Genomic DNA, 16,563 nt, shown 5'->3' with positions numbered 1-16,563 from the left:
GACTATAGACTAGACTATAGACTAGACTATAGACTAGACTATAGACTAGACTATAGACTAGACTATAGACTAGACTATAGACTAGACTATAGACTAGACTATAGACTAGACTATAGACTAGACTATAGACTAGACTAGACTAGACTATAGACTAGACTATAGACTAGACTATAGACTAGACTATAGACTAGACTATAGACTAGACTATAGACTAGACTATAGACTAGACTATAGACTAGACTATAGACTAGACTATAGACTAGACTATAGACTAGACTATAGACTAGATTATAGACTAGATTATAGACTAGACTATAGACTAGACTATAGACTAGACTATAGACTAGACTACAGACTAGACTATAGACTAGACTATAGACTAGACTATAGACTAGACTATAGACTAGACTATAGACTAGACTATAGACTAGACTATAGACTAGACTATAGACTAGACTATAGACTAGACTATAGACTAGACTATAGACTAGACTATAGACTAGACTATAGACTAGACTAGACTAGACTAGACTATAGACTAGACTATAGACTAGACTATAGACTAGACTATAGACTAGACTATAGACTAGACTATAGACTAGACTATAGACTAGACTATAGACTAGACTATAGACTAGACTATAGACTAGACTATAGACTAGACTATAGACTAGACTATAGACTAGACTATAGACTAGACTATAGACTAGACTATAGACTAGACTATAGACTAGACTATAGACTAGACTATAGACTAGACTATAGACTAGACTATAGACTAGACTATAGACTAGACTATAGACTAGACTATAGACTAGACTATAGACTAGACTATAGACTAGACTATAGACTAGACTATAGACTAGACTATAGACTAGACTATAGACTAGACTATAGACTAGACTATAGACTAGACTATAGACTAGACTATAGACTAGACTATAGACTAGACTATAGACTAGACTATAGACTAGACTATAGACTAGACTATAGACTAGACTAGACTAGACTATAGACTAGACTATAGACTAGACTATAGACTAGACTATAGACTAGACTATAGACTAGACTATAGACTAGACTATAGACTAGACTATAGACTAGACTATAGACTAGACTAGACTATAGACTAGACTATAGACTAGACTATAGACTAGACTAGAGACTAGACTATAGACTAGACTATAGACTAGACTATAGACTAGATTATAGACTAAGACTGATAGAACTAGATTATAGACTAGACTATAGACTAGATTATAGACTAGACTATAGACTAGACTATAAACTAGACTGTATACTAGACTATAGACTAGACTATAGACTAGACTATAGACTAGATTATAGACTAGACTATAGACTAGACTATAACTAGACTATAGACTAGACTATAGACCTAGACTATAGACTAGACTATAGACTAGACTATAGACTAGACTATAGACTAGATTATAGACTAGACTATAGACTAGACTATAGACTAGGAACGACTAGACTATAGACTAGACTATAGACTAGACTATAGACTAGACTAGAGACTAGCTATAGACTAGCTAGACTAGACTATAGACTAGACTAGACTTAGACTATAGACTAGACTATAGACTAGACTATAGACTAGGACTATAGACTAGACTATAGACTAGACTATAGACTAGACTATAGACTAGTATAGGCATAGCCTAGACTATAGACTAGACTATAGACTAGACTAAGAATAGGACTATAGACTAGACTATAGCAAGACTATACCCGACTAGACTACTAGACTAGACTATAGATAGCCTATACGACTAGACTATAGACTATAGACTAGCACTATAGACTAGACTATAGACTAGACTATAGACTAGGACTATAGACTAGACTATAGACTAGACTAAGACTACGACTATAGACTAGACTATAGACTAGACTATAGGACTAGACTATAGACTAGACTATAGACTAGACTATAGACTAGACTATAGACTAGACTATAGACTAGACTATAGACTAGACTATTAGACTAGACTATAGAACTCGACTATAGACTAGACTATAGACTAGACTATAGACTAGACTATAGACTAGACTATAGACTAGACTATAGACTAGACTATAGACTAGACTATAGACTAGACTATAGACTAGACTATAGACTAGACTATAGACTAGACTATAGACTAGACTATAGACTAGACTATAGACTAGACTATAGACTAGACTATAGACTAGACTATAGACTAGACTATAGACTAGACTATAGACTAGACTATAGACTAGACTATAGACTAGACTATAGACTAGACTATAGACTAGACTAGACTACTATAGACTAGACTATAGACTAGACTAGACTATAGACTAGACTATAGACTAGACTATAGGCTAGACTATAGACTAGACTATAGGCTAGACAATAGACTAGACTATAGGCTAGACTATAGACTAGACTATAGCCTAGACTATAGCCTAGACTATAGACTAGACTATAGCCTAGACTATAGCCTAGACTATAGACTAGACTATAGCCTAGACTATAGCCCAGACTATAGCCTAGACTATACACTAGACTAGGCTATAGACTAGATAATAGACTAGATAATAGACTAGACTATAGGCTAGACTATGGACTAGACTATAGCTAGTCTATAGACTAGACTATAAACTAGAATATAGACTAGACTTTAGATTAGACTATAGACTAGACTGTAAACTAGACCATAGACTAGACTATAAACTAGACTATAAACTAGACCATAGACTAGACTATAAACTAGACTATAGACTAGATTATAAACTAGACTATAGCCCAGACTATAGACTAGACTATAGCCTAGACTATAGCCCAGACTATAGACTAGACTATAGACTAGACTATAGCCCAGACTATAGACTAGACTATAGACTAGACTATAGACTAGACTATAGACTAGACTATAGATTAGACTAAAGACTAGACTATAGACTAGACTATAGACTAGACTATAGACTAGACTATAGACTAGACTATAGACTAGACTATAGACTAGACTATAGACTAGACTATAGACTAGACTATAGACTAGACTATAGACTAGACTATAGACTAGACTATAGACTAGACTATAGACTAGACTATAGACTAGACTATAGACTAGACTATAGACTAGACTAATAGACTAGACTATAGACTAGACTATAGACTAGACTATAGACTAGACTATAGACTAGACTATAGACTAGACTATAGACTAGACTATAGACTAGACTATAGACTAGACTATAGACTAGACTAGACTATAGACTAGACTATAGACTAGACTATAGACTACACTATAGACTACACTATAGACTAGACTATAGACTAGACTATAAACTAGACTATAGACTAGACTATAGACTAGACTATAGACTAGACTATAGACTAGACTATAGACTAGACTATAGACTAGACTATAGACTAGACTATAGACTACACTATAGACTACACTATAGACTACACTATAGACTACACTATAGACTAGACTATAGACTAGACTATAGACTAGACTATAAACTAGACTATAGACTAGACTATAGACTAGACTATAGACTGGACTATAGACTAGACTATAGACTAGACTATAGACTATACTATAGATTAGACTGTATATTAGATTATAGACTAGACTATAGACTAGACTATAGATTAGACTATAGATTAGTCTATATATTAGATTATAGACTAGACTATAGACTTTTTTGGCAATCGCCATTTCAAAAACGTCAGATTTGAGGGAAAAAACAACAAAGTGTCAACAATGGTTCCATTATTTACAAAAAAAAGTGATTAAACATTTAACCTTCCTATTTCTTATTTTTGTCTTGTCCTATATTCGCCTTTAAGGATGTCTATAAAAAGTACTTTGCTTTTTATACAAAAGACTGATAAAATATGCGTTGAATTTTCTTCTAAGTAATCTCCTCAAATGGCAAACGTCTAAGCATTTTATATAAATAAAACTTTTTCGAAGAAGAAAATTACACTATAATTTAGATTAATAAGAAAAAATGGTTTATATTTTTCGGTTCTTTAAAATAATGTTTTGCAAAAAAAAAAAAAAAAAAAAAAAAAATGACAGTTCTAAAGTAACGAAAAAATATAATTCTTTTAAATTACATTTTGTACAAACCAACAAATGTTATAAAAAACATGCTTATGTTTTGGGGGAGAAAGATTACTCTAAAACTCCATAACATTTTACATAAAAAATGTTTATATGTATGTATTACCATATAGCTGCATGGTTGTTGCTGTTAAAATGTCATATACATGTTTAGATTTCAATCTAAAAAAAACTTTAAGGAAAGAAATAAAAATATGAAAACAGGGATCTGCTTTTTTTTCTCAACATGCTTAAACATACAACTGTGCTGGTTACCCAGTTTCTATTATTTTGTTTTGGTTAAAAATGTTAGGGAAACAAATCACAATTTGGTTACCACCAACAGTGTAAAACTAAAAAAAGGAGGAAGGATATGTTACTATAACTGCTAACAATTTTATGGTTGACCTCATTATGTTATAAAAAACCATTTTATTATTTTAGTTAAAAAGAAAACAAATAATAGAATCTATTTAACTAGTTTACTAAAATATTTTTGTTTAACCAAAGGCTAAGTAATATTTTTTTTTTTTGTAAATAAATGATAAATTACATCAAATGTCCTGTCGGGCATTGTCTCATCATCATTAAGTTAAAATCTAAGAAAATTAGGGTCGCTGTTGTAATTAGCTTTGTTCTGTTTTTGGTGCTTTTTATTTTAATATTTGTGACATTTCATCACCAAACGAGCGAAAACTATAGCCTAAAAATTTAGGTTGATTTATATTATTTTAGACTTGTGTAGCTAATGAGAGAATTGTTTATGTACTTTTTTTAAGGAAAAAAAAAAATTGTTGTTTTTTATGAAAATGAAAATTTTATTTTCCATACAAGGTACAAGAGTAGTTTGTAAAGAGAACTTAAAGTGTGTAAATCAGTTGTCGTCACATATAGCCATCGGGGGTCGAGAGCTATCTGCCATTTACTGCAGAGAACAATAAAATCTATTATAGCAAATTCAAATTTCAAATAATTATTATAATTAATAGACTCGTTTCTTTTAAAAAAACCGTAAAGGAAAAATTATTTATTGGATTAAGTATATAAAGTTTTGAACTGAATGTAAGAATGATATGATAACAAAAATCTATATATTAGGTCATTATTTTTGCACACCATTATGCAATCTATTCCTATCGTAGACATTTGTACTAAGTGCTATTGTGGTTTTCAAAAGTCCAAATACTAGTCCATAGAGTAGCTTATACAATTGACCATAGACTAGTCCATAGTTTAGGCAATATACTAGTTTGTAGAAGTGTCAACAGTCACCTCAGTAGAATAGTCCATAGAGTAGTCAAAACTAGGTACTATTCCATAGAGTAGCCCATACACTTGACAATAGACTAGTCTAGTTTAGTCCATAGTCTAGGCAATAGACTTGTTTGCAGAATCGTCTATAAATTACTCAATAAACCAGTGCATAGTCTAGTTGGTAGATAAGTCAATAGATAAGAAGGTCTTAAATATTACTCTTTTCGCATTATAAAGGACTGATACCAATTCTTTATGCTGAATAAATGTCTAACAATTTGTATCATTGGTTTATTATACAAATCTCTTTTTGCACCAGTCATCGGCAGGGAGTGAGCTCTCAGATTGGCTTTCTTTTTATTTTTATACAAGTGTGAGAGAGAGTGTGAAAGTAAGAGCGATTGAGAGCTGTTGAGAGCTATTTACCAATATTTTCTTAAAATGGTTCAAAAATTCGACTTCAGTATTTATTTAATAAGTCAAATAAATTACAAATAACGCACAAAGAATCATTTTCTGAGTCTGTCCGTCTGTCTGTGCGGTATGCTGGCTGAGCATGTAAAGCTTGTGGGCAAGGTTCAGGTCGCAATTTGTAAGATTATTTGATGAAATTTGGCACGTATGCTTGTTTTTTAATAAAAAATGGTTCATATCGGTTCATTATAACTCCTAGCCCCCATGTAAGTTAATCCCCCGAATAGGGCTTTTGAGCTCATAAATATGTTAAATATGCTAAAAAGCATTGTTGATCCTGCCACTGGACTTCATTTGACAATAGACCCCATACATAGCCTTATTCAGAAAATATTGGGTATCATATAGTTGGCCATGCTCAACTATACTTTCTTACTTGTTAAAATTGAATTATTAATAATTTAATAAAAATCCTTAATACGAGTAAAAATATAAAAAAGAACCTTTAAAAACAAACCTAAAAAGCTTTTCAAAATACTCTTAGAAAACAACAGAAATCCTGTTTTCAATTAAAATTAATTTCTTACAAATTAGTTTTACCCCAAAAACAATATGCAAATGGGGAAAATAGAAAAAATTACAACAAAAAAACATTTAAACCCTTAACTCATCTAAATGTTATATTTTATTGGCTTAAATCGTAAAAAAAGGGTTGACTGTTTAAAGTACAAAAGGACATTTTGTTACGTTTAGTAAACAGGCTTCAGTGCAAATTACATTTAAGCTTTTTTAAAAGTCTTAAAGACATAAAACTGAAACAAAGGAAATTGGTATATTGAGCCCTATAAGCAGGTATTGTAAAATAAGGTTTCACTGAGGTTTAGATGGTTATTTGGACAATATTTTCTTTTTATTTAAGTAAAATTAAGGTTTTCATTAAATGAAAAATGAAAGTCGTAGGAAAGACCTTTTCAAATATGATGTTTTTGTTAATAGGAACAATTTCCGAGGACTTTGGGCTTTTAATCGATTACCTACATAGTTTAACTGGTTTTATTAAAGTTTATGATCTCAGACTTTAAACAGGAGCTTTTTATATGAGAATATAAAAAGCTTTCTTTACAAATATATACTGCCCGATCTATTTTTGAAAAAATTTTGGATGTCGTGTTCATTTTACTATTTTGTTGTTAGTCGTGGTCTTTCAAAGCTTACCAGAGAAGGTCCGTCTGTCTGACTATCCATTTAACATTTTGGAGGTTAACGTGATTTAAGTCTTTTCATAAAAGATCTCCAGAATTCTCCAATATTCCTATACTTTCAAAAACATAAATAAATACAATGAATCACTTTAACCGGAATTTTCTTATCAAAATAAAGGTTTTAAACAGGTGGTTTCCCAGAAGTTAATCTATTATTTAAAATATAACATAATTAGACAATCTTCTATATATATAAAAGAGTAGCGTTACTGACTGACTGATTCATCATCGCACAGCCCAAACGGCTGAACATAGAATCATGAAATTTCGACAGTAGATGTGTTTTTGGTTATGTAGATCCACTAAGGAGGGATTTTTGGAAATTTGTACATTTACGGGTAAAAAGGGGGAAAAACGGTTAAAACAGGTTTTCTTAATTATCTTACACAATATGCACCTGTATCTACTCTTAAAATGAGCAGATGGGTGTCTGGTACTTTTTTGAAATTCGTACTTTTAAGGGGTAAAAATGTGTAACAAAGGTGATTTTGGTACCTTTTTGGCCCCTTATAACTATTGAACTAATTAACATAATAAATTTTTTATAAATATTTTGGATACATCTCCCAAATTTATGAGACACCTGTTTCGTACTTTTTTTTTAAATTCAGTCCTTTTTGGGTGTAAAAGGGAGAGAACTGTATATATGGTACTTTTTTTAGCACATTAAGAAAACTTTTTCGGTTTATTGAATTATTCCTATTAAATTACGGACTAACTCTGTAATATTTATTGTAATAAAATTTTTTCTATTTCACTGGGGAAAAAGTACCAAAAAGGGAAAAAACGGGAAATTTAATTTTATTCAAACTCATTGAGCCAATTTTTATAATATTTTAAAAAGTAGTTTATTTACTCATACAAAATAAGCTGTTGGTATATTATTTTTGAATTCGAGTACTAAGTCCTATATAGGACTAAATTCGAGTAAATAGTTTGGTACTTTTTGAAAGCACTATTTTTCTGGAACAAATGAATGCAGATTTGAATCGTTTGAGTTTTATCTGTGATATATAGATTTAAATACGGAACATTTTGTAAACTTAATTCTCGAAAAAATATATTTCTTAGCGAAAAGGGGAAAAATTGTATTCTTTATTACTACTTTCCACTTAGGTAAATTTTAGTCCACTTTTGGTACTTTTTCTTTCTTCAAATGATACTCTTTGTATATTCTTTAATATGAATTCAAAATACATGATTATTAAACATACACGGTCCTCATTGAATAAGATTCTTTAAGAGAGAACTTTTTAGTACTTTTTATCTCATAAATGGTACTTTTTTAATTTTCTAAAATATTCAACCTAGGAACATTAATTTTAACATATATGGTCTTGACTGAATAATATTCTGTAAGTGGGAACTATTTGGTACTTTTCTATTTTTCAAATGGTACCTTTTAGATTCTTTACAATGGTTAACCGGAACACACGGTCCTTATTAAATGAGAATTTATTATTTTTGTACTTTTTCGTTTTTCCGATAGTACTTTTTGATATTTTTACGATATTGAACATAGATATTGAAAATAAAATTTAAAATGTAAGGACCTTAGTGAATGAGAATCTACTGAAAGGGACTTTTGGTACTTTTTCATTCATTAAAATTATATTTTTTGAATTGTATATAATATTGAACACAGAAACATACAATTTTTGATTAAATGATAATCTATTAGAGATATTTTATAGTACTTTTTTTCAAATAGTACTTTCGAAATTTTCTATAATGTAGAAGCTAAATGAATGAAACTAAAAATACAAGCTTCTTACTGAATGCGAATTTAATCACGTGATATTGAACGTATAAAACTGAAACATTAAAAAAATGTTTAATCAATTTTAATTTTCTATAAAAGTAAATAAAATTTTGTATGTATAATATTTAAGTTAGGGTAGCGAAGCACCCAGGGTATGCTAGTAACTTATAATAACCGATAAAATAAAATCTCAATAATAAAAAAATACTAAATTGGCAATTGAACAAATTGTATACAAAATTAAACGTAATATTTACTTTAATTTTTTTTTATCTACAAGTGGCTGGAAACCACAAAAATAAATTATGAAATTTCATTAACAATATTTCCCATTAATTACAGGCTTATCTACAACATGTAGCACTTTCGAGCAACTCATCATAATAATTATGATGTAGCACCTCTATTTCTACTTACTCTCTTGCTATTTAACAGGCGGGCTAGCTGTGGCAAGGCTTATCAGCGAAATAAAAAAAATCTTAGTTATGAAAAAAATCTCTATTTAGAAAAACATTACACACACCAAAAAAATTCTGATAAGAACCCGGGAGCACAGCAATTGTTGGCGTTTGTATAAAATCAAGTAAATATTTTATATTCAATTTAGTTTCTTTTCGAACGGTGAAACGGAAATAATTATAAAACATAAAAATTTCTTAAAAAAAATAATATGAATAAATTAATTACTTTTACATTGGCCTTTTTGGCAGTTTTGTGTTTAAGTTATGAACTGGAGGCTGCCAATGTGCCCTTGGCACCCATGCCCCAACAAGAGGCAGGCGCCCAACAGAGAAATATACAACTAGTACAAGATATCAAGGCCTTCATCAAACAACACCCCCAATTGCAATTAATACGTTTGAATAAGAAAATGCCAGAAAATCATCGCTCCCAATCGGTGAAATATACTTTGGGCAATAGAGTGTCAGGTAAGATAACACAGGGTTAACAATATTTTTTTTGTGAATCGTTATTGAAAGTTTTGGTTTAAAATCGAAACCATTCTTTCTAGAAACATTTTCTTATGAAATGGATCACTTGCCAGTGATTAAGAAATTAAATTGAAATATTTTGGAACATATTTTATTTAAATATAATTTTTCAATAATTTTGAATATAGCATAAACCTTCTCATTTTATCTAGAATATATCTGCAAGGATCTTCTTTATTAATTCACATGTTTATCAGTAAATTTAAATAAATTTTTTAATTTATGCTTTACATATCTGAGGCTCAGCATTTTTTGTCCAAAAATTATTATTTTAAATACATCGAATGTGATTTAAATTTAAGCAAAAAAGTAAACATATTGAAAACACTAATCAGCCATTAATTAATTTAATAAAAACACACATAAAATAACCAAAAAACCTTATCATGCTTTAGTATTAATATAATCCCCTTGAAAATTATTGCCAAAAAGTAAATACATTTTATATTAGCGCCTAAAAGCATATTATGAAATTTTAATCGTTTTTTGTTTTTTCTGTTAAATCTCTTTTAAGGTGACCGTATGGTGGGACAATATGCCGACACCTTTTTCTATCCTGCCAAAAAAGATGTTTCTACACAGGTAACTTATCCTGAAACCGGTACCGGCAGTGTGGTCACTTCCGTTGATATCAACTGTTTGCAAGATAATACCGACGGTAATGCTTATGTAGTGGCTGGTGGTATTGGTCAACGTTTCATTTCGATTGTTTTGGAGGCAACACAAACGGAACGTTTTACTTATAATGTTCATATTTATGGTAGAGATTAGAACAATTTTGTGAATAAATAAATTAGTTTATAAGTTTAACTTGATGTGTGTTTTCAATGTAAAAATAATAATGTTTAAACAGATATAGATAGATAGATAGATAGATAGATAGATAGATAGATAGATAGGTAGATAGATCGATAGATAGATAGATAGATAGATAGATAGATAGATAGATAGATAGATAGATAGATAGATAGATAGATAGATAGATAGATAGATATATAGATAGATAAATAGATAGATATAGATAGATAGATAGATAGATAGATAGATAGATAGATAGATAGATAGATAGATAGATAGACATATAGATAGATAAATAGATGGATAGATCAGTCCATAGGCTGGTCTGATCTATAATCCAATCTATAATTTAGTCTAGTCCATAATCTAGTCAATAATCTAGTCCATAATCTAGTTCATAGTCTATAGTATAGTCTAAAGTCTAGTCTATAGTCTAGTCTATAGTCTAGTCTATAGTCTAGTCTATAGTTTTGCCTATAGTCTAGTTTATAGTCTAGTCTATAGTCTAGTCTATAGTCTAGTCTATAGTCTAGTCTATAGTCTAGTCTATAGTCTAGTCTATAGTCTAGTCTATAGTCTAGTCTATAGTCTAGTCTATAGTCTAGTCTATAGTCTAGTCTATAGTCTAGTCTATAGTCTAGTCTATAGTCTAGTCTATAGTCTAGTCTATAGTCTAGTCTATAGTCTAGTCTATAGTCTAGTCTATAGTCTAGTCTATAGTCTAGTCTATAGTCTAGTCTATAGTCTAGTCTATAGTCTAGTCTATAGTCTAGTCTATAGTCTAGTCTATAGTCTAGTCTATAGTCTAGTCTATAGTCTAGTCTATAGTCTAGTCTATAGTCTAGTCTATAGTCTAGTCTATAGTCTAGTCTATAGTCTAGTCTATAGTCTAGTCTATAGTCTAGTCTATAGTCTAGTCTATAGTCTAGTCTATAGTGTAGTCTATAGTGTAGTCTATAGTCTAGTCTATAGTCTAGTCTATAGTCTAGTCTATAGTCTAGTCTATAGTCTAGTCTATAGTCTAGTCTATAGTGTAGTCTATAGTGTAGTCTATAGTCTAGTTTATAGTCTAGTCTATAGTCTACTCTATAGTCTAGTCTATAGTCTACTCTATAGTCTAGTGTATAGTTTAGTCTATAGTCTGATCTACAGACTAGTCTATAGTCTAGTCTAATCTTTAGTCTGGTCTATAGTTTGGTCCATAGTCTAGTCTATAATCTGGTATACAGTCTAGTCTATTGCCTAGTCGATAGTCTAAGCTAGCTTCTAGTCAATCTATGGTCTAGCGGAAAATTAGTTTGGTAGTTTAAAACTTAAGAAAATACTATATCCGTTATAAAAATTAAACTTTTCAAATAATACTATTTTCCATGCCTGGTCTGAACACCCTTAATTTTAATATAATTGTAGAGTCTAATTTTTCTGATCATAGTAAGGAAACAGAACATTAGCATTAATTAATAAACCTTTCAATTTAAATTAAAAATAATTTATTTGTTAATAATAAATCAACAAAGACAACAATTTAAAAGACCATTTGAAGCTGAAATTTACCTAAAAATATGAATAAATTTCTTAGTTGCAAAAAAAAATCGACAGCAATTAAGCACCTGAGTCATTAAATAAAAAGACATGTTCTCTATCATATTTAATATTTCTTTAGCTCACAAATAAATCAAGCAAATTTTGAAAGAAACATTTAAATTATGTTAAAGATTAATTTAAAAACCTTGACCATGGCCGTGTACTTAAAGAAAACTACACGACTCAGCAGCAGCAATTTAAATTTATATTAAGAAATATTCTTCTACAGTATTCTTAACGAAAAAAAAAAATATTTACAATATTTTGCAAAATGAGACATCAACGTAATAAAAATAAAAAAAAATTTCAACATTTCATTTAGTTTGTAGTTTATTTTTGTGATGCATTTAAATAATGTTGTAATTTAGTTTAGTGGGAATTTTCTGTTTAACAAATAGAATTTGTCTATAATTATTTAAACGCCATTAGGTTAAAATTGGCGAGTGCCGGCAGTTAGCCAAAAAATGTTTTCACCTAATGTAAATTGTGTAAAATACTGTAGAAATCCTTGTCGGTACAACCCTCTTGTTCAAAATTATTTTGTGTAAATATTTTTATAAATAAGTTTAAAATATTATTTATTATATATGACCATTTTATTCTATTTTTAATTAAAACGAGTCATTTTCTAATTTAAGAACTAAATATTTAAATAATTAGATCATTTATTTAATATTTGTATGAATTTTGATAAAAACAAAATTTAGGCAAATATTTATTACAAAATTAAATTATAGTTACAATTATAATCAAATAGATTTGGTAAATCTGAACATGAACTTTTAATATTAAATAAAATATTAATTTTAATTAGGCTTCAAATTATTTAAATATATTTTTGTTTGTTTTGCTTTACCCTGTATTTCTAAATATTTAACAATTCTAAATCTATTTAATATTATGAAAAATTATGCCAGTTGTTAATTGCTCGCATGACATTTAAAAATGTTTGGCAATAAACTCTACTGAGTTTACAGCAGTGGTCGGCCAAGATAGTTTTATGTTATTTAGCGATACCTAACATGAAATATTTAAAAACAAACAAATTTGAAATCTTAGTAAATTTTTAGTTTTCAATAAAGTTATAACCGTTTGTTTCAAAACAATGTGAGCTGCTTGTTCTCTCTCTATGCCGACCACCGATTTACACATTCCCCTTAAATAAACACACGTGTATAGTTAGATACAAATTTGGGAAAACATTAATTGCCCCTAAATTATTGCTAATTATTTACAAAACAAATATAATTTGTAGAAGAGCAAATCAGAAAATATGTATTTGTCATTTAGAAGTTTTCAAATCTAATAAAAATAGTTGAATTTTCGAAATATTAATTTACTAATTTACCCAAAATATTAAAATTTAAATTATTTGAGTTAACAATTCCTTGAGTTTAATGAAATCGGTTATAATGCGGATGTGTCATACCAAATGGACACAAAACTGAACTGAACAGAGCTAAAACTGACCTAGAACTGAACTATAACTGAATAAGAACCGAACTAGAACTGAACTAGAACTGAACTAGAACTGAACTAGAACTGAACTAGAACTGAACTAGAACTAGAACTGAACTAGAACTGAACTAGAACTGAACTAGAACTGAACTAGAACTGAACTAGAACTGAACTAGAACTGAACTAGAACTGAACTAGAACTGAACTAGAACTGAACTAGAACTGAACTAGAACTGAACTAGAACTGAACTAGAACTGAACTAGAACTGAACTAGAACTGAACTAGAACTGAACTAGAATTGAACTAGAACTGAACTAAAACCGTACTAGAACTGAACTAAAACTGAAAAGTCTTATATAAACTCCATTATCTAGCTTTTTCCGTAAAATATTTGCCCTACACCCACTTTAAAGGATACCAATTGGCTCATCATCACATATTAATCATTTTGCAAAAGAACAGGATGCAATTTTATCTCAAGGGGTCGTATATCTACAATACGTTTGAGCTGATGTTTGTAACATTTAAAAATATAGGTCCTACACCTTAAAGTATACCAATCGGCTCAGAATTACTTTCTGAGTCGATTAAATCTGTAAATCTTCTGAGCACGCTGCAGCTCGCAATATAATTTGACAAAATTTTGAAAATACTCTGCCTTTGATCCAAGGGCAACCATAATCTCGAATAGGCTTTACAGCTCATAATTATGATAAATGTGCTAGTATTTGCACACAAATTGGCACAACTTAGTTTCACATACATAAATCTAATTGATACTTCCAATTTTCGTAATGATGGGGCTTCATTTAACCCTAGCCCCCACTTACTAGTATCATATATAGTAATAGCGATTGTACAAGTAAGTGTATTGTTCAAATTGCACTAGTTTGACCATAACCCCTTATCAGATCATTTCCCGAAATCGACCTAAAAATTTGGGAATCCTTATTGGATAAAAACTTGTTTTACAAGTTTACTTTACTAATGTATTTTATGATCATCGCTGTACAACTAGTAGACGCTCCCTAAATCTAAGATCCTTTATAAACTCCATTCCTAAACCCCATTCCATTATTTCCAACAGTTGAAAGATATTATATGGTAATTTAATTTATATTAAACTATTTTCACTTACTCTTTACGCATCGAACTATGAACATCCAATACATAACAGTCGTCATCGAAACTCGAGACTTGTGTTAAGTCCTCATCGTCATCGTCATCATTACCATCTTCCATATTTTCCTCATTTTCATCGTCGCCCTCATTGCCAGCGTCATGAGGGAAATTATTATTGTTGCTGCTGTTATTATTATTGTTGTAATCATCTGGAGAATAACTGTATTCAGCTATTAATGAATCTATAAATTCTTCCTCATTCGCATCCTCTTTTAAATTCACCTCTTCACTATTGAAATTTTGGTGGCTGTCGTTGAAGGTTACTGATGCAGATGATGGTACTGCTGTTGGTGTTAATGGTTTGACTAAAGTTGTATTTAAATATTGAGCAGATTGGCTACGCTGACGTTGTTTACGTGCAGCTATGGTGGCCAAAGTGGGAGGCAATGGCTGTTGCTGCTGTTGTTGTGGTCGAGAGGAAGTTGTTGATGATGGCGCTGATGACGCGGGTGGCTGTTGCAATTGTGGATATTGAAATTTAATTGTATCCACTGAATAGCTGCGTTTATTGCTGGCTCCTCTACCTGTGTTGGTGTTAGTAGGTTGTGTTGCAGCAGTATAAGCATCAGCTAGACCAACACCTTTCCTTAATGAAATATCCGTGGTAAATGTACTAAATTCATCTGGACCATCGGATGTTACATAAATATCAGCGATTATATCATGGGCAATATTTTGTTGCGATGTAAATGAATTCCGTCGTGTACTACCAGCTTCCGAAGATAAATCCATGTTGCATGTGAATTACTGTTGGTGGCTATGCTTTTAAATATGAACTTTAGACTGGAATCCAACTACCACAGCAAGTGAATACTTGTTTCTGGTTTTTGTAGGTGTTTCAATGGTAAATGTTGGTTGTTTGTTGTTGGTATCGTTGATTTAATTATTTATAATTATTGATTATTTTTCTTGTTGTTGTTTGTATTTAATTAAAAAGTGTTTTTTTTTTGTTTAACACGTTTAATAAATCTTTTAATAGGCCTATATACATTTATCAGTAATAACTTTTTATTTTGTTTTTTTTTTTTTTTGTTTATGACGGGTTAATAATAAATTTATCTATTTACTGATGAGAAATGTATTGATTGGTTTGATAAAATTATGAAAATCTTATCAGGAAAGTATATTTATTATAAAATATTAACAAGCAGCCTAAAAGTATGCTAATGTTCAGTTAGAACATTAGCACCTAACGGTAAACTTTGCATTTTTATAATAAAATATTTATAGCAATAAATTGCATAGTTTAAGGGATTTTTCTTTAACAGAAAACTAAGGATTTTTAGTCTGCTGAATTGCTACTAAAATAAGTTCCAATATAATTAGTTTTTAGGCATCTGTCTACAGATATTCTTCAAAGATTTTTTAGGCAAATAATCCCTTAGAAGTTCAAAGAACTTTCAGCAAATTCCACTGAAAACATTTTCTGTTTTAAATGAAAGTTTAATCTCTTTGGAACAAATAATTATTGCTATTTGTCTTCTTTTTTAGTTTAACTTTTAATTGTAAATTTGCATTGAGTTTTTCTTTGTTAACATTTCAATACTTTTATGTATAAAATTAAAAGGTCATTATACTTTTATTTTAAGAAAGTTTTTTTTTTAATACTGTATTTTTATGAGGTGTTTATAACTAAATAAAATGTTTAATTAGATGAAACAATTGTCTACAATTGTCGAATGCTGGCTGTTATTATTTTTGTCTTTTGCTAATTTTACAATGTCAGGGCCATTGTTTAATAATTGCG

At 30.0% G+C, this 16,563-nt stretch overlaps 2 protein-coding genes across 13 annotated transcripts in view; one reads left to right on the top strand and one right to left on the bottom strand.

Moving 5' to 3' along the window:
• LOC119604981 (cytosolic purine 5'-nucleotidase) overlaps positions 1 to 16,563 on the bottom strand; it is a 76,612-nt gene that overhangs the window by 9,462 nt on the left and 50,587 nt on the right. The window contains exon 2 of one of the 12 annotated variants that reach the window (XM_037957906.1): positions 14,773 to 15,882. The exons of the other annotated variants lie outside the window; for them this stretch is intronic. Coding sequence (XP_037813834.1) covers positions 14,773 to 15,548 — 776 coding nt within the window. The 5' untranslated portion in view covers positions 15,549 to 15,882. The remainder of the gene's footprint in view (positions 1 to 14,772; positions 15,883 to 16,563) is intronic. 12 annotated transcript variants of the gene reach the window in all.
• Positions 9,374 to 10,603, top strand: LOC119604982. Its single transcript, XM_037957920.1, has 2 exons — positions 9,374 to 9,730; positions 10,308 to 10,603. The coding sequence occupies exons 1-2, from the start codon at positions 9,472 to 9,474 to the stop codon at positions 10,562 to 10,564; spliced, it is 516 nt and encodes a 171-aa protein (XP_037813848.1). The 5' UTR covers positions 9,374 to 9,471; the 3' UTR covers positions 10,565 to 10,603.

The sequence above is a fragment of the Lucilia sericata genome, unplaced genomic scaffold (genome assembly GCF_015586225.1).
Source record: "Lucilia sericata isolate MDLA Ls3-8-SP2 unplaced genomic scaffold, ASM1558622v1 Contig000448F_arrow, whole genome shotgun sequence".
NCBI classification, from domain to species: Eukaryota; Metazoa; Arthropoda; class Insecta; order Diptera; family Calliphoridae; genus Lucilia; species Lucilia sericata.
This window is presented reverse-complemented; position numbering and strand designations above follow the sequence as displayed.